Genomic DNA, 19,470 nt, shown 5'->3' with positions numbered 1-19,470 from the left:
GCAAATATATTTAATCTGGGTAATTTTGATGTAGAGGTCGAGTGTCCTAGCCAAAGCAATCAATATATGACCATAATTATAAAAAGTGGGGGAGGGAAGGCAGGATGGTATAGCCCAATCTCATCAAATCTCAGAAGCTAGGCAGGATCAGTACTTGGATAGGAGACAACTAAGGAAGGCTGTGTAGAGAAATGCAACAACAAACCACCACTGCTTGTTCCCCTATTTGAAAGCCCCTTACTTGGGCTTCCATAAATTGATTATGACTTTCATGCATATAGAAGCAGACTCTACAGTTCAGGAACTAAATGCAGTGCCCCAGTGGTCCTTACATTGATTCATTTGCCTCAGTGCTGAGGTGTGTTTATATTAAAATTGCTTTAACATACTTTCTGTTACATATTAAGTACATAGAATCATAGAATCATAGAGTTGGAAGGGGCCATACAGGCCATCTAGTCCAACCCCCTGTTCAACGCAGGATTAGCCCTAAGCATCCTAAAGCATCCAAGAAAAGTGTGTATCCAACCTTTGCTTGAAGACTGCCAGTGAGGGGGAGCTCATCACCTCCTTAGGCAGCCTATTCCACTGCTGAACTACTCTGACTGTGAAAATGTTTTTCCTGATATCTAGCCTATATCGTCGTACTTGAAGTTTAAACCCATTACTGTGTGTCCTCTCCTCTGCAGCCAACAGAAACAGCATCCTCCTCCAAGTGATTTACACCATGTTTAAGTGGCTCCTTTTAAATCTGTTCATTACTGTTTAAAACATGAGAAAACTGGGAAATATCTGGAATACAACTAATATAACTTTATCAGTTTAGTCAAATACCATCTTTTATTTAATGTATTGGTATTGTTTTCCTTTAATCCTGGATTCTCACAGAATAACAGTTTGCAATGGTAGTTTCCATTATATTTTTCTGGAAGTTAGTATCAAAGTAATGGCACAGTTTTGAAGTAATTTTTGCTTTTCTGAAATGGATGCTTAAAGACGGCAATTGGCTATAGTATTTTCAGGTCCATATATTAGGAACCAAACAGCAAGGTAGTCTTAGAGAATTTGAGTTGTCATGTCACTAATTCTAGAAGATGGCTTTCCTTCTAGGTTTTCCATTCCAGTTTTGTCAGCATATTTGCTAAATGGACTTTGATTACATTCATTTCATTGCTTGTGTCATAAAAATGTGTCTCTGTGAAGTATTAGCCAGGAAAAAGCAGTACAAAATTGAGAGAGAAAGTGGCTGAGAGAGCCCTTAATATATAGATCTGTCACTTAAAGAAATGTGCCTCTTTGTAATAGACCTATAGTTTGGTGAAGGAGGATCTGGTGTTGAAATATAAACAACACAGGTACAGACCCCAGAAACACCACATCTTCCTAGCAATGCAAAAAGGAAGTACAAAGTTTTGTGTGCCTTTTCAAAGTTGATATTAGTACCACAGTAAGACCACAAAGAATAGTATGCAATTTTGATCTGTTCTTGAAGGAAAAATATTTCAGGACAATATTATCAAGAAAATTAATGGACATATACATCCGCAATCATGGAATGACAAGAGTAATTACCTGAGACCCTGTTACTAAACACCATCTATCTGCCCCCCAAGCTTGGAGGCGTGCCAACATGGGGATGTCCACTAGCCTCCATTCTTGACATATTTATTTTCTTTATTATGTTTACCCCTAGAGTTGAACCCAAGCAAATCATACCCTGACAACTTAGCTTGTCATTCCTGAATGGTCCTTAAATCTGTTAAACAACTTCATTATGTTGTCTACTGGGCCCCCACCAAAGTGCCCCACCTGAAATGCCCACAGGAGATCAACTGGACTGCATCGAAGTCTACCAGGATTAGACAATGGTTGAAACACAGTTTAAAATGTTAAATTTTAATGCAAATCATTTTTATTTTTACTAAACTGTACATGTTATTTTATTCATGTTGTTCACCTCCCTGAACCACTTGGAGGAGGGTGGTATACAGATTTAATAAATAATAATAGTATATGTGTGGACTGGTAATTCCATTGTGTCTGAGGAAGTGTGCAAGCACACAAAAGCTTAAGTCAGCAAGATTTTATAGCTGAGTTAGAGGAAGTAGAAGAAGAGTAGAGTCTTCTATGCTGCTTTTTTTCGACCAGCAGGAGTCTCAAAGCAGCTTACAATCTCCTTCCCTTTCTCCCCACAACAGACACCCTGAGGCAGGTGAGGCTGAGAGAGCCCTGATATCACTGCTCAGTCAGAATAGCTTTCTCAGTGCTGTGGCGAGCCCAATGTCACCCAGCTGGCTGCATGTGGAGGAGGAGCAGGGAATCAAACCCAGCTTGCCAGATTAGAAGTTTGCCCTCCTAACCACTACACCAAGATGGATTTGAAGCTGCATCTTCCATAACCTAGCCCAGTGGTCTAGCCACTATTCCAACTCTCAAATGCGAGTAATGCTTTCTGGTTAACCTTGAGAAGATTGTTACTGAACATCTCTATTGATCAGCCTACTTCTTGTTTAATTACAGGAAGAAATATGATATGACATATTAACCTTCCTTGTCATTCATTCAACAACTTTAAGATGCTTCAAATGAACGTGGGTGGATGGATGAAATGCGAGGCATCAGTAAAATACATGAGGCAAAGATATAATTGCATGAAGCAAGGTCTTAATAAAGACTATGTCTTCCTTTCTCATAAAACCTTATTAAAGAAATTAAGGTGTGTTGTTTTAAGATGAAAATTGTGCCAAGGTGTTTCCAGTGACAGAGCAGACAGCAATGTACAGAAGGTAATTCTGTTAAGAGTCAGTCTTTAAAATGTGTAAGCTAAATCACAGAGTAATGCAACTTTGGAACATGTATGTTTTTTCTGTTTGTGTGATCTTGTGTGTCTCATTACATGAAATAAAGAGACTCAACATGCCTGATTAACAAGGAATAGTAATTCAGGAAAAGAGCAATCAACATCTTCAGTTTCATTTCATTTTTGACTTAATTATATAGAGATTGCTTTGGTATAAAAATAACTTTAAGGGACAAATTGTAAGAATTGAAGGAGTCTTGCATTCAGTACCTGTAACTGTATTAACCAGTTAAAGTCACAACTTTTAACTCAACAGTTGGAGGGAATGCTGCTTATTCACTGGCTTCTGTCCCACCACTGTTGTCTGTCAGATCTTGAATATTTTAACTTGGCTTTTAAATCAGTTGTTTCTAGTGCTGTACCGTTTAACATACAGAGTAAGGTGATCAGATTTTAACATTGGTAAAGCAGGACACCATTGACCGGGGGGGGGGGGGGTTCTTGATTAAAAATTTGTTCAGCTATCCTTTGTAGTGAAAAACAACCTGGATTGTAAAAGGCCCAGGAGCAGTACTATTTAATTATTTCAATTCACTTTCAGTCTTTTTCAGTTCTATAGGATATTCCAGTTTACCACCACCATAATGGTATACTTTACCTCTGGTGTTGTCATAGAAGTATTTTTATTCAATTTTGGTTTCATAAACACTACATCTTAAATGTAGGTTGTTAGTTGTTTTCTATCAGAAAAAAACACCTAGGTTTTCCCCCCTGGGAAATGCTTTACTCTCTGTGTGTGTGTGTGTGTGTGTGTGTGTGTGTGTGAGAGAGAGAGACAGACAGACAGACAGACAGACAGACAGACAGACAGACAGACATTATTGGCTTGGATCATATGGATCATCTTCTCTAAAGCATTTACATTTCTGATGTTCAAGATAGAGGCTCCGGTAGACAAAAAGCCACATGGTTTGGGGTACTGCAGTGAGGAGGGGAATACAGGCAAAATAACTATTTACTTCCATTGGCTCTAGTCAGATATTGACCTGGCTTTTCTCTTCAACCCAGCCCCAGGACTATTCACATAACTCAAATACAATAACTGCATGAATTCAGTTATTGAAGTGTAGATAGTACCTGAGCAAGGCTACTAATGTTTTGGAGGTCATTAATTCACTGGGTGAATTGAAATGTAGATAAGAACAAACAAGCCTGCCTAGGTGATATAAGCAGTGTAAATATTACCATAATTAGAATTAAGACAAAGAAAAGTCATTACAGAAGGTATTGCTGTAGTGATAATTTGGATCACAAGTCAATGTTCCTTGGAAAGAGAAATAAACTGTTAGAAGAATTTATAAAGGGTTCTGACTATCCAGGATATGGCTGTAGGGAGCTAATTTGAGTTTGACTCCCTAGCAATGTCTTGTATATGTTTATTTTTGAATAAGGAGAGTGCAAGTTAAGGCTTCAGATGCAAAGCATTTAATTTGAGCATAAACATTCATTGCTCTTTATTTCACTTTTGGTAATCTTAAAAGACATCAGTTGCTATGAGACCTGTGGAAATAAACCTGCACACAATCTGTACATTGTAGGTCATTAAATTGGAGACATTTTGACTCATTTTACAAAATGGCATATAAGGCCTTTATTATTATTATACTAGTAAGCAAGCCCGCTGCAGGGGAATGCAGCGGGCGCTAGGTGCTTACTTGAGTCGTCGTCGGCTGCAGCGGCGGCGGGCTGGTCGGCGGCAGGCTGGTCGGCAGCGGCAGGCTGGTCGGCGGCGGCGATCTTCCGGTGGCGGCGATCTTCCGCCAGGCAGGGAACCCCCGGCAGCCGCGCTTCGCGCGACTGCCGGGGGCTCCCTGGGTCGGCAGCCTGACGCGGCGAGAGGCGCTTCGCGCCTCTCGCCGCGTCAGGCCGGGGGGAACTGCGAGCTGCGCTTCGCGCGGCTCGCAGTTGCTGGAGCTGGGAATCGGAGGGACCAATCGGCAGGCACTTCGCGCCTGCCAATTGGTCCCTCCGATTGTCTGTCTTGAGGAAGGGTCCAATCCGGACCCTTCCTCATCACGGACAAAGCCCACCTCAAGGGGGTTTAACGAATTATTTAGTCCGTGGCGCCACGGGCGGTTTAAATATGATGATGATGATGATGATGATGATGATGATGATGATGATGATGATGATTATGATGATGATTATGATGATGATTATTATTATTTAAGACCGCACTTCTCAAATTAGGTCTCAGGGCGGTTTACAACATAATCCATTATAACACAATAAAATCCCCATAAAAACCCCAATTTACATCAACCTTCACTACTATTCTCTAAAATAGTGTTATAGTGTTCATATAGCCTATGATGCCACTGGCAATAAGGAAATAATTTTTGTTGACCATGTAATTATATTTCACTATGTAAACATATATTGTTTTATTAGTAGTGATGATGATGATGATGATGATTATGATAATGGCAGTTACGTTTTGTCAGGCCTTCCTATGGCCAGTGATGATGGCACTGACCAATACAAATAAAGATGAGACAGAATATTTGGTATGCCTTCAGTATCATAAAACTCTGAGCCAGAATAAACTAAATAGTATTAAAATAATGCACAGGGATTTCTGAAGTGCCAAATGGAAGTGTTTGAGGTGATGATAGTTGTTCCTGTTTCTTGATTTTAAAATTATGAAATGTGAGATATGTCACACTAGTCTTCGATCATTTCCGTGACCAGTTTCAAGTAAATCTAAGCAGGTGGTACATGATGTGGATTATATTTCATTTGGCGGTTTTTGCTTGTGTGTTACAGCTCCACTTAGCAGCTCTGGCATCACTGAAAGGAGACGTCGTTGAACTTAATAAACGCCTGCAGCAAACAGAACGGGAGAGGGATTTGCTAGAAAAGAAATTGGCAAAGGCACAGGTGAGTGATTTATTCAGGGTGCTAAAAGGTTTTTGCTGTTACTACTTTGAACATCTTACCTGGGTTGAATGCCCTGTGGTAAAATAGCTCTTGATAAAATAAAAGAACTTTGAAAATATGGACATGCTTAAAAAAAATAGGAACACAGAATGAACTTTTTAAAGAAAAATGTAAACATTTCCTCTATATAGGTTGTAAAGGGTTTAAAAAAGCAGGAAAAAGACATAATAATGTTTGCATAGACCTAAAGTCCCATGTATACCCCTTTATAAAGTAGAATTTCTGGGAATGTGGGCTACCCTTCTCTCATCAGTGAATGGGACACCTTTGGAGATACACACCGAGTTTCCCCTTTCACTAATGTGCATTGTCTATTTTATAGACAATTCACAGGGTTTGCTTTTCATTAACAAAATCGTTTTGAATTTGTTTTGTATCAGATTACCAGGGGGTGGGAGTGGGGGGGGTGGCTGCAAAATGATGCAGTCCATCTGTCACAATCTTCTTCTCCTTTTAGACTGCTTAACATGCTGAGAGTTCTTTGTTTCAGGCTATTTCAAAATTATATCAATGACATGTTCACTGGAATCCTAAGAGTTCCAACCCAGTGTGTCTTATACAGGTAGCAGGGATCCCTGTCTCTCTTTTGATGGGCGCTCAGATATTTAGGTTTGGACATGTATTTATTTTACCAGGCAAACTCTATGCTAGGTATCATCAGGAATATTGGAATGCTGTGTATCTGCTTCAAAAGTATATGAATTACATGGAGTAACTTTTTGCAGAATGATTCAATGTAATTATCAAGCTGAGTTGGCTTTGTAACAGATTGATTTTTTTGATTTGCTTGTTGGCGGGTGGCCTGGAAATGAAGGCACATGATCTCCATGTCATAGTTGAACTGAGATACAGGGCTTTAGTCAGTATGTTTAATCCTTCTGTTCTACCTACTGAGACCTTCAAGCATCATGCCCAGCTGCAGACAAACAACGCTGCCCAAGGAGTACTTTTGGGTAATTGCTAAGGCATAAATGGATCTGACTAATATAACAGTAAATGGATTCTGCTTGTACTGTATCCCCCTTCCAACTTAGTTTGAAATTTTCCTGTGAATTCCAGGTGCTATTGGGTGTGTTGAATCAGTTAATGACTTGCAATATCTTGACTTCTTGACTGGTTTTCATTGCCAAAATTTGACTGCTACCTCATTTAGTTACCTGGGCCAATATCTGGATTGTGGGTTTCGTTTTATAATAGAATATATATAGTAATGTTTTGTTTACTAATATGCAATTACACTTTTAAATAAAGATTAAAAGAGCTTGTTTGTTATATCAGTATTCTATTTCTGACATAGTTTCTCTGTGTTTCTTGATTAATAATTTTACTGTTCTGAGGTTTTTTCATGTACCTCTTTTTGTGTAGGAAAACAGGCTTAAAATGACATAAAGCCTGGATTTCTACATGATGGAAGATATATCTTTGCATCCTCATCCCCAAAATATTTGCATAATTCTTGACTAGAAATAGTTTCCCCCCCCCCTCTTTCCAGCTACCAGCAGTTGATCTATATTTGCAAACATTTTTCTTATCTAGGTATTACCTTTGCCAGTCTCTTCCCAGCCAAATAATGTCATTAATTACAGTTAATCCTAACAGCACATCTTGTGATGAAGAGACCTTAATTTTATAAGGTCAAAATTACAAATTATCTGTTGCTACCATATGAATATATGATCCTAAGCTTAGTGGTTAAAGTGTTGGAATAAAAGCTGGGAGATTTGAGTTCAGATCCTCCCTCTGCCATAAAACTTGCTGTGTGACCCTGGGCCAGCCTATCCTTCTTGGTTCAATAATGTTTGTTTCTGTTTCTACTCCATCTGGACTGTCAGCGGCCTGGATTCAGGATTGACCTAAGGAAGAAAAATACATGAATTTTGTGTCAGAGCTCACCTCCTCTCCCAGCATTTCATGCCCTCACTCATATTTAGTCTGTTGTATTTGCTGTATGTGTCTGTCAATAGATAAGGTTTATTTTGAAAAATGTGGTCTGTTTGTTGATTTGAAAGAGTGCAAGATGCTAAAATCCATTTCCATTACTACCAATCCATTTATCTTCCGTCAAGATAAACAGTATTCATTTCTTCAGTGTACAGCTCAGAGATGAAATTTGGTACAGTTTTTATTTATTGTTGGAAAACAATCGTTATACTCAAACCTATCTGAAATATCATTTCAGTTACAAGGGGGGAAATGCTTCAGAACTGGAGATTTGTTGATAGATGGGGGTTTGATAAAAATAGAGCTAGCATCCACCACATCGTATCATAGCAAATTGCTTATAAAGAGGACTACAAAACATTTACCTGTGGAAATTATGAAAGAAGACAAAAGGTGATGTGAAAAGTGAGGGGGCCTGAAACCCAACCATACCTAGGTTCCCTCCAAACTCTGCCCTATCCCTCATGACACTAGGGTAGAGACAAAGGTGATCAACCCGCCTCTGACACTGGTGCTGTACAATGCCAGGTCAATAAACAACAAAACCTCTACCCTGAAGAACTATTTTGCAGAACAAAAAGCGGACCTGGTGTGCGTGACAGAGACGTGGTCCAGGGAGGGCAAATTTTCCCTTAAACAACTAGCCCCTGCCGGGTTCTCTGTCTTCCACCAGTCTTGAACTATGGTGCGGGGAGGAGGGGTGGCAATCCTAATCTGAGAGACTTTCACTTTCGAGGCCTTCCTCGCACCATCAATACTAGTCATTGAGTGTGTTGGCCTCGGATGGGGATCATCCGAAAGCGTGGCCATCGGGATTGTGTACCGTGTGCCCAGTATACCTCCAGATGCCCTGCCTGCCCTGCTGGAGGCGGTGGCGGCCTGGACATTGCAGTTCCCCAGACTACTAGTTCTGCGGGACTTTAAAGTCCATGCTGAGCTGCCGTCCTCCAGAACTGGGCAGGACCTATTGTCAACCAAGGCAACACTAGGGCTTTCACAATTTGTTCTTGGCCCCACCCATCAAGCAGGCCACAGCCTGGATCTAATTTTCGGTATGGGTCAATGTAAATCTGGTCATGGCAACTGCCGTGCCATAGTCAGAACACTATGTCCTGAAGGCTTTGCTAAGGCTACCACTCCCTCCTCAGTTGGGTGCCAAGCAAATTTCAGTTCACCTGCAGAGACTTATGGATCCAATTGGATTCTTGAATGCTTTACATAAATCAATGACTCCTGGCACTTCATTCAATGGCCTGGTCAGCGACTAGCATGACAGAATGCTGCCATTGATCAGATTGCTCCCCGATGCCCTCTCTGCCACTGTCTCAAGCAATTCCCATGGTACACCGAGGAGCTTCGCTATAAGAAATGGGAACTGAGATAGCTAGAGTGAGTTTGAAGGAAGACTCGCAACAGAGCCTCAAGAACATCTTATAGAATGCAGTTGAAGGCCTATGGTGGTGCTACTTCGCCTCCATATATTTCCTTAGAGTATGGCTTGCTGGTTATTCTCCTGTAGCTTGTTCTTTTTAGGCTGGGGATTCCACTTTATGCGATTCCCCAGCTCGCGCTTTAAAATGGAGGATGTAGCTACCGGTTTTCTGCTTGGACCCTGGATGTTGGCGATGTCATGCAAAATGCAAAAATATGGCATCTGTATGAGGTAAGCATTTTACTATATTTATCGAGTGTGGAATGGCCCTTACTTTGACCTTTATTTTGCTATTTTTAGTGTGAACAGTCTCACCTAATGAGAGAGCACGAAGATGTACAAGAGCGGACAACACTTCGCTATGAAGAACGAATCACAGAACTTCACAGCATTATTGCAGAATTAAATAAAAAAATTGATCGACTACAAGGAACTACAATCAGGTACAGTGATCCCCAGGAACTCTGATGCTCAGATACCAGCCTAATGCAGTACTTCAAAGCCTCTGTAAAGTAAAATTATGTGACTCATTAACTGATTATGCACTGCGGCAGCTGTACCAGACCGCTGCCAATTCCAAGCGGCGGGGCAGCATGCCTTGTCACTTTCCATGTACACACGGGGGAGGACATCTCCCAGTGCACATGGTCTGCCTCAGAGTTGTGTGTGCACATGCAGAACTCCAGGGTAGGAAGGTGCTGCCATGGCAGCAGAAGGGGTAGGAGGGGCACGGGGGTCCTACCACATGATGGTGAGAGAGCAGCATGCCACTCTCTCACCATCGTGGGGGGGGGTTTTAGAAACACCCCTTTGGCTTTACAGCACTGCAAAGCCAATTGGGGCATTTTGTGTCCCCCGTATGCACAGGCCCGGCCCAGCATGGGCACTGATGGTACCTGTGGTATGTAAGAGAATGCTGAAAAATCAGCATTCCCTTCCAGTGGGGCAACAGAGGCCCTAACCAGGGCCGGGATGGCAGCAATGTCATGCATTTCTGGGGATTTGCCCTGTTGACATGCGAGCCCTGGTCCAGTGCACCCATCCCACATGTTGGATAGTAGTAGTTTTGATGAGACTGTGTGACATTATTACAGTTGTATTTGCTGTTTTTATTATATGAGAATGCTGCAAGGTAAAGGTATCCAAATTGGGATGAAAACTTTTGCTAGTTATCCTGTGCTCTTGTTAGAATATAAAGAACTACAAGTGACTTTCCCCAAAAAAATTCCCAAACATCTGACATGTTCTAAATGACGAGAAATTCAAACCAGTCAGAAGTAACACAGCCATTAATTATTAAGTCACAGTGCTGTAATTTCATCTCCTTGTCTATTAACTATTGGTTTGTCATATGTCAACAAGGCCTAAGGAGATATGGTGTATTGTAACCTGATTTGGAAGTTAAAGTATTTGCTCTGGCTTTAAGGGGATAAGGGTGGGGTGTTCCAAGTGGCTGCCTACACAGTGAGTCTTAAAAAGAAAACAGTAATTCCTCTGCTTACCTATTGATTTTCATATGTCTTTGTTCTCCAAGTTTACAGTATTATGTTACCATATTTGAGAGACTGACATATATGTTGTTTCTGTTTTCCAATAATTCTGCTTTTCTAACCATTCAGAAAAAAGTGGACAGAGAGGTTCAGGAAGGGAACTCTTGTTTTATAGGCCAGTTCCCCCCCCCCCAATTCTTAAAATTGCCCCACTTTAACTATATTGAGTTGTTTTCACAGTTTATAGAATTCTTCTAGATTTATTTAGTGTCTTTATAGCATAGCCCTGTGTATGGCTGCACATCTAGCTGCAGCAGATACCACATTTTATGCTGCTAGTACTTTTGATGCAGCTGATGTTGCAGAGGTTGAAAGGTTAAATCATCATTCCTAATTGTCTCATCTCACTGATGATAACAATTGCTTCCGAAAATTTGTCTTCAGACTATAACAAAAACAGTTTTTAAGAAATGTGAGATGCAGTTACAGATGATTGAATGCAAAGCCTGCAAGATAAATGTCAAAACCTTTTTATGAGCATTGGCTAACTTTTGATGAGACACAGATTATGCTTTCACTATCAGTTTGTAGGAAATAGACCTTGGAATGATATATAAGGTGATTGTTTAATTCTGTTGAGAACCAGGGAAATTTTCTGTTCTGTTCCTTTTCAGTAGTCTAATATGCATTGTGTGCATTAAAGTATCCATGATGCATATTTGATAATAGAATCATTGAGTTGGAAATGGCCATACAGGCCATCTAGTCCAGCCCCCTGCTCAATACAGGTTCAGCCTAGAGCATCCAGGATAAGTATCTGTCCAGCTGCTGCTTGAAGACTGCTAGTGAGGGCAAGCTCACCACGTCCTTAGGCAGTCGTTTCCCCTGCTGAATTTTCCCCCTGATATCTAGCTGATTTCGTTCTACATGTAATTTAGACCCATCACTGTGGGTCCTATCCTCTGCTGCCAACAGGAACCTTTCTCTGTTTTCCTCTAAGTGACCACTTTTCAAATACTGATCAGAACTGTATTGATTTGGAGAAGATTGAATTTCCATACAACTATACTTTGCAAAGAAAATGTAGACTAAAGTTCCATTTTTCAGATGCATGCTTATGTGTTTTGCTTTTGGTTAGTGTGCTCTTGGCATTGTTTGCCTTTTACTCCTGGGTTTATGTTCACTTGAACTAATGCTATGACTGAGAAAGAAAGAAAGGTCTGTGTTAAGAGAACTGGACAAAAAAATATATGCTTAGGCAGCCCTTTTTTTCCAGCATGCTAGTGCACTGAGATGAGATGGGAGAAGAGAAGTGCATTAGATATGAACTAAAGAATCGGTCATTGGAAGGGCAGTGTGTTGTGATCAATGAAAATCAAAACTGCAGAAAATAGAACTGAATTTTCCAGCTCTGCAGGCATGCCCTGAGTTGCAATAAAATGTTTAAGAAATCCATTTAGCTTTCAGTATTTTATTTTCCTTGTGTATTCACACAAAATGAGACTGATAGAACATTTAATCCATAGCAGAACAATATTTTAAAGCTTTTTAAATTCTTACATAGTAAAAATATGCTACATATGCACATATATTTGTTTTATAAATTAAAACCATTCTAATCCGCCTTATCTCCTCAAACTCAAGGCAGTTTTTTAATTCTGTATCTCTGAATCTTGCATATTAGTGCTTTGGGGTTTTTTTTCCACCTTTGTTTGGTCCCTCAATAATGATCCCTTGAGCACAAACTGGTTAATGTTCTCCACCATTCAAGGTGGTATATATAGAGTTCCCATGCTGGTACTAATTGGAACTATATGTTCTTAGGCTTAATAAAATCTAAAAACTAAAACCAGAAAACAAAGTATTAGAAAAGGATGATGGATCAGGGAGTGTCTGCAGGTTCTCCTTTTATAGCTAGGAGTTAGTATGCAGAAAGAAAGACATTAGCAGTGTGGAGAAGAGCATGAAAAGATGACTCCAGGACCAGGGCAGGATTGTGGGCTACCAGACAAGCCAGAGGGCAGGATCTGGCCAGGTACTCTTTTCTTGGGAAAAGGCTGATTGACAGTAGCTGTTTGACAATACAAAGTTTCCTGACCACTTGACGGCCCTATTCTATAAACACTAGGCATTTTGTAGCTTTACTACCTATTTGTTTTGAGGTTTTCCTCTTCCAGTAGGCTTATCAGATGCCCTCTTTTTAGAGGACACATTCTTTTTTAGATGTCTACATGACCCGGTGCTTGCACAGGGGATACCTTTACTTTTACCCTCTTTTGAGCTTAAAAAAAAAAAAACTGGTGAAAATGTCCTCATTTTGTTTAGAAAGGTTAGTAATATTCCTAATTGGTAGCAATTATCATAGCTTAAATAGTAAGGATATTTTAAAAGAGATTTGTCATAATCATCATTTGCTCGAACTAGTCAGTCAGGAAATAGTCCACCTTTTTTGCTTTTCAGCCTAAGGTAACCCAATCTTCTTCCCTCATAAATGTGACTTTAAAAATGAAAAATACATCTGATATTTTAAGAATGCACATTACTTGATAAATTCTTTATGGTGCTTACATGTATACAGAGGCCACATAGCTCATTTATGTGCATACATCTTGATATCCAACCTATGAACTACTGGCAACAGCGCATCACTATGAAATTTCTTTATATTCACCAACAACAAAAAAAGCATGCATGATGTTAAGTGACCTCTGACATGATATCATGGCCAGTTTGTAAATTGTAAATTATAATTGTAAATTATATATTTCTTTATAATATTGGAATGCCAGTACAACAAACAATTCATTGGTCATCATGTCTGAAAAAAGGAAAATGAACTGTATGAACCCTTAATTATTAAGAATAATTTATGTTATAGAAATACATTCAAACTACAAATAGTTCCTAATTATTCTTATAAGTAAATGACACACATTGCATTAAATAATCAACAGTTAGCTGAGAGCAGTGATAACCAAGTATCAAACTACTGAATATCCATTTCTGTGTAGTAAATTTCTTTTTAAATTCCCTTAAGGTAAGGAAGATATTCCCTCTCTAGTTTACACATTTAAAGAACACAGAAAATTTTCATTTAATAGTTTCTTTATTAACAAGTAAGTTCTAATGTTGGCTTAACTGAGTTCCCTCTCTTCTGTTAAAAGTATCTCTCCTTTCAGATTAATCTGACTTGTGCATTGAGAACAACTTGCTTTAGGATGCTTAGGGCTGATCCTGTGTTGAGCAGGGGTTTGGACTAGATGGCCTGTATGGCCCCTTCCAACTCTATGATTCTAACTTTCTCTGTAGTGGACCCTATACTTTAGAAATCTGCCAGGGGAAATTTGTAGAGTGTCTTCTCTGAAAATACTTAGGAATTGGGTAAATTATGGGGGTTTTATTATTTTTCTAATATTTGTATTGTATTTCTAATATTTTATTATGTAAACCGCCATGAGACCCCCTGGGGAGTGGCATTATATAAATCTAAGAATGAATGAATGAATGAATGAATGAATGGATGAATGAAATATAATGCTTCAGCAAGTTTTCAAAGTTAGCTGCAAATTTCTTTTCCAGTACCTTAATATTTAATATTTTAGAACTCTCAGTGGGATTTGATTGAGCTGGTGAATTGGAGCAATTGTTTAAGAGTTAATTTTTATGTGCTGCATGGTTGCCATTTTCTTGGGCTGTTATTTTTGTTGTAAGGAAAGCAGTTGTTTTTATTGTTACATTGAATGAATTATTGTTATTTTATTATTTTGTAAACACTTCTTTCTTTTGTATGAATGGGGGGAAATACTTCCAATAAATAAATTAGAAGAGAACTCCTTAAGTTTACAAAATTGTTCTTGAGTGGGCTAGGAAAATATTGTATTTCAAACAGTTTTGTAGGTTGTTTCTGTCTTTATCCTAGAAAAGTAACTAAAAATGAGAAGTGCCTATTATGAAAAGATTTGATAAAACTATTAGCATAGACATAATGTTAACAAACTCTTTGTTCATAGGAGCATAGGGGACTTCACACCTGAGGAAATCAAAGTGCTTTACTAGCACTAATTAAAGCAGAATGAATGTTGGAAAATAGCCAAAGTCTAGATTGTATTTGAAGTCATGAGAGAATTGCTATGCACACACACTGTCAACACCCCAGATGAATTCCTTAGTGGAGATGATGCTGGGGAAATCATCTATTTGTCACATATAATTCTTCTTGAATGCTTAACTAAAGGATTTTAAACTAAAGTTTGAAAGGTTACATTTTAATATCATGTTGGGATCCTTTTTCTGATTTGTTGCATATCAGGATATATCATTGCCCTGATTTAACGCTGTATCCAGTAATTCTGAGCTGATCAAATGCCAGCAGTATATACCTGCTAAGAAGCAGCTAACCTTTCCTGGTGCCAGTCTGTATACTAATTTTGCTGATAGGGAGCTGTGATAGGCAATTCAGCACATGAATTCTATATCCAGAATCCATAAAAGAGCCATCTGACCATGTTTCAAGATACTTTTATTATATGCAAGCCTACCTTTTTGGCTGGGAGAACTCCTGAAGGAAGCTTGATTCACAACATTAGACAATCTATACCAGTGATTCCCAAAGTGGGCGCTACCGCCCCCTAGTGGGTGCTGCAGCGATCCAGGGGGGCGGTGATGGGCCACAGGTGCATTTGGGGGTGATGAATAACTGTAAGGGGGTGGTGAAAGCATAAAAGAAAGAAGAGAAGATTTAGAAAAATTGATTTATGTATTCCGCTCATAACGCTTAATTTTTCTTTGCACAACGTACTGGACGTTAGCTCGGTTTCAGCATACTCCCTCACTTGCATTGAGATATGTGCAATCGCGCACTGCTATTGTTCATGTGGTGCCACTGAATTGCCATTCCAAAACACGTGAGTACTACAAGCATTGCTGCGGGCAACTGCCACTCGTGCGATTGGTCAGTTGCAAGGCCAAAGTCTGGAACGGCAGTGGCAGTACTACCAGCAGATTTTGGAGCACGCTATGAATCAGGAGATTTCCCGTAATTATTAGGGTAAAATTACAGCGTAATATAACTCTAAGTTACATTGTTGTGATATTGTACAAGTTAAAGTTAACTAACAAATAGTGCGACTATAATTGGTGAGTATTATTTATTTATTTTGTAATAATTATATGCGCTTTACAAACCTTTTCGTTCCGAAGAACGAGACAGTATCGCTCCGCACTTTCGATTCTCCGGTAAAGTATTTGTAGAGAACCGGAACGGTTCTCCGGTCCCCACCAGCTGCAGCTATAAATAGGTCAGTCGTATACATGGAATAGGTCCATTATTTGTAGGGAATAACGTATTTGAGAATCGCTGGTCGCCGTCTCTAGCTAGCGCCGATGGCGTGATGCCGACGCCATTCGGCGCGGCTACTTGATAATTGGACACCAAGCGGCGTATTAATTGCTATTAAAAAATTTTAAAAATTAATTTCCAGGGGGCGCTGACTAATATTTTTTCTGGAAAGGGGGCGGTAGGCCAGATAAGTTTGGGAACCACTGATCTACACAAAGAAATGTAGAGCTGTTGCTGTCAACATATTCATGGCTCCCTTCTCCAGACCTATGAATGTTCTATTCATAGGGCTTTCTTTACCAACAGATTCAACAGCAGGAGGAATAAGCCTTCTGGGACCCTGTAAGACAAGTCCTGCACTGATGACAACTGGTCATCACTGGCAACCATCTGAGTCCCAGCCTATAAGGAACTAATTAAACTTTTCCATAGCACATATCTTTATACCTACTTCAGCCTTCATGTCTCAAGGGATGACATTGTCTACTGTATCAAAGGATACTAGTAGAGTCAATAACAACATCAAAGAAGCGCAACAAAAAATTGAGTCCATTTGCACTTTTAAAACCAAGAAAGATTGATTCAAGGCGTGAGCTTTCGTGTGCAGGCACACTTCCTTAAACAAAATGGAAGAAGAATATATAGAAAAGGTAAATTAATGGCAAATTAATTAACTGTGTCATGGTATCCAAATTATGCCATATTAAACCATTTGATAATTCTTTGCTAAATAGTTAATCAGTCCTTTTGAGTTCAGTTGTAGTTCACAAACTGGGAAAGTGTCTGCCATTAATTACTAACATGGATAGTTTTATTTCTCCAATGTTTTTATTCATGCCTTGAATAAATCTTTGTTGGTCTTAAAGGTGCTGTTGGACTCAATTTTTGTTGTGCTACTTCAGACCAACATCAGACCCCTACCTGCTTGAAACAACAAAGAAGCACAACCTTTGATGATAGTGAAATGGAAGTCATCAACTAAAGCTACCAATGTCATCTCTGTCTCATAGCCTAATGATCCCCAACCTGTGGGCCGCGGACCACATGTGGTCCGTTGACTAATTGGAGGTGGGCCGTGAAGGATGCCTTCTCCTCTCCCCCCCGGCCTTTTACTTCATCCCCCCCGGCCCTTTACAACACACTTCGGGTGTCATTGTCTCCCATCACTCCCAGATGGGACTATCTCGTTGCAGAGAAACAAGCTCAGGGTTCCCATTGATTTGTCATTGTCATGAGTTAAAATTTCCATGAAAATAAAATGTTCCTTATGTTCATTGTTGTGGCGTGTCTGTATCTTATTTTGAAGGGATGTTTAAACATTACCATCGCGATCAGAGAGCATTAGGGCAGTGGTTGAGAGTAAACTACCCAACCCCCCCAAACCAGGCCTCAGTAAAATTGTCAAGCGTTGAGTGGTCCCCAGTGATAAAAAGGTTGGGGACCACTATCGTAGCCCATCTAGAAACCAAGGCACTGAAACATTTGGAGTGAGGACAAGAAAAGTCTTAAGTACATTGTAGCTAAAATAAGAAAAGGCCAAAAAAAGGCATTGGGAAAATATTTTTATTAAACTAATATTCTAATAGCGAAATTACGATATCTTTGAATACTTAAATCCAGGGACTGGAACTGTGAAGAGGCAAGTCAGATATTTCTACAAACCTGAAAGAAGCCCTAGGTTTGCAGAAAAATGTTAATTCTAAAAAATATATCCTGGGCAGCTTTCGAAAGCATAAAATGAGAAAAAGAGCACCTATAGCTTTTTTTAAAAGGATTCCCTCAGTGACTGTTGCTAGGCAACCATAATATTCTGTTAGTTAAAGGCAGAGGGTGGGGTGGCTCTTTCCAGGCCTCTATTGGCCCTTGAGAGGAGAGATTCTTGGACCAGGGCCTGACAAAGGTTGCCAGCTCCAGGTAGGGAAATTCATAGAGATTTTGCGGTGGAGTCTGAGGAGGGCAAAGTTTGTCTTTTCTGGAATGCTGTATTTGGGGGAAAAGCTGGGCCTGGATGGCCCAACTCTTCCCCTGCAGCATGGGCCTGCCCCATCCTAGGCCCTGTTGCTTCCCAGGGCATAAAAGGGAACACGGATGTATCCATGTTCCCTTGCTGCAGGGTAATAATAATGGATGGCCTGAGATGGGCCCAACTCGCCACTGGCATCATGCGGAACCAGGAATTAGCCCTGCCACCAGGTAAGCAGTAAGGTGGGGTTAATTCCCTGTGCTAAAAAGGAGATGGAAAGTTGAAGGCAGAAGGGTAGTTTGCAGGAAGAAGATAAGGTTGGCAACTCCAGGTTGGAAATTTGTGGACATTTGAAGGGTGAAGCCTGGGGAAGATGGGGTTTGATAGGTAGAGACATATAATTTGCCTTTGTTTTGGTAATTGATATGGCATTCTATCAAACCCCATCTTCCCCAGGCTTCACCCTTCAAATGTCCACAAATTTCCAACCTGGAGTTGGCAACCTTATCTTCTTCCTGCAAACTACCCCTCTGCCTTCAACTTTCCATCTCCTTTTTAGCACAGGGAATTAACCCCACCTTACTGCTTACCTGGTGGCAGGGCTAATTCCTGGTTGGGAATACCAGATGGGAATACCAGAGCATCTTATTTGTCTCTTGAGAAATTTATATGCAGGTCAAGAAGCAACAGTGAGAACTGAACATGGAATCACTGACTGGTTCAAAATTGAGAAAGGAGTTCGGCAAGGCTGTATACTGTCGCCTTGCCTATTTAACTTGTATGCAGAGCACATCATGAGAAATGCGGGATTAGAGGAGTCACAAATTGGGATCAAGATTGCAGGGAGAAATATCAACAACTTCAGATATGCAGATGATACCACTCTAATGGCAGAAAGCGAAGAGGAACTAAAGAGCCTGTTGATGCGGGTGAAGGAGGAGAGTGCAAAAGTTGGCTTGAAACTCAACATCAAGAAAACAAAGATCATGGCATCCGGCCCTCTCAATTCCTGGCAAATAGATGGGGAAGAAATGGAGATAGTGACAGATTTTATTTTCCTGGGCTCCAAGATCACTGCAGATGGGGACTGCAGCAAAGAAATTAAAAGACGCTTGCTCCTGGGGAGGAAAGCTATGGCAAATCTAGACAGCATCCTAAAAAGCAGAGACATCACCCTGCCAACAAAAGTGCGGTTAGTCAAGGCTATGGTCTTCCCAGTTGCAATGTATGGCTGCGAAAGTTGGACCATAAGGAAGGCCGAGCGTCAAAGAATTGAGGCTTTTGAACTCTGGTGCTGGAGAAGACTCTTGCGAGTCCCTTGGACTGCAAGGCGAACAAACCGGTCAGTCCTAGAGGAGATCAACCCTGACTGCTCTTTAGAAGGCCAGATCCTGAAGATGAAACTCAAATACTTTGGCCACCTCATGAGAAGGAAGGACTCCCTGGAGAAGAGCCTAATGCTGGGAGCGATCGAGGGCAAAAGAAGAAGGGGACGACAGAGAATGA

The 19,470-nt window shown here is 40.3% G+C and overlaps 1 protein-coding gene across 5 annotated transcripts in view; it reads left to right on the top strand.

Moving 5' to 3' along the window:
- MCC (MCC regulator of Wnt signaling pathway) overlaps positions 1–19,470 on the top strand; it is a 204,752-nt gene that overhangs the window by 112,826 nt on the left and 72,456 nt on the right. For all 5 annotated transcript variants that reach the window (XM_077347792.1, XM_077347791.1, XM_077347793.1 and 2 more), the window contains 2 exons: positions 5,627–5,740; positions 9,474–9,616. In XM_077347792.1, coding sequence (XP_077203907.1) covers positions 5,627–5,740; positions 9,474–9,616 — 257 coding nt within the window. The remainder of the gene's footprint in view (positions 1–5,626; positions 5,741–9,473; positions 9,617–19,470) is intronic.

The sequence above is a fragment of the Paroedura picta genome, chromosome 7 (assembly GCF_049243985.1).
Source record: "Paroedura picta isolate Pp20150507F chromosome 7, Ppicta_v3.0, whole genome shotgun sequence".
NCBI classification, from domain to species: Eukaryota; Metazoa; Chordata; class Lepidosauria; order Squamata; family Gekkonidae; genus Paroedura; species Paroedura picta.
Note: the sequence above shows the minus strand (reverse complement) of the source record. Positions and strands in the feature narration are given on the sequence as shown.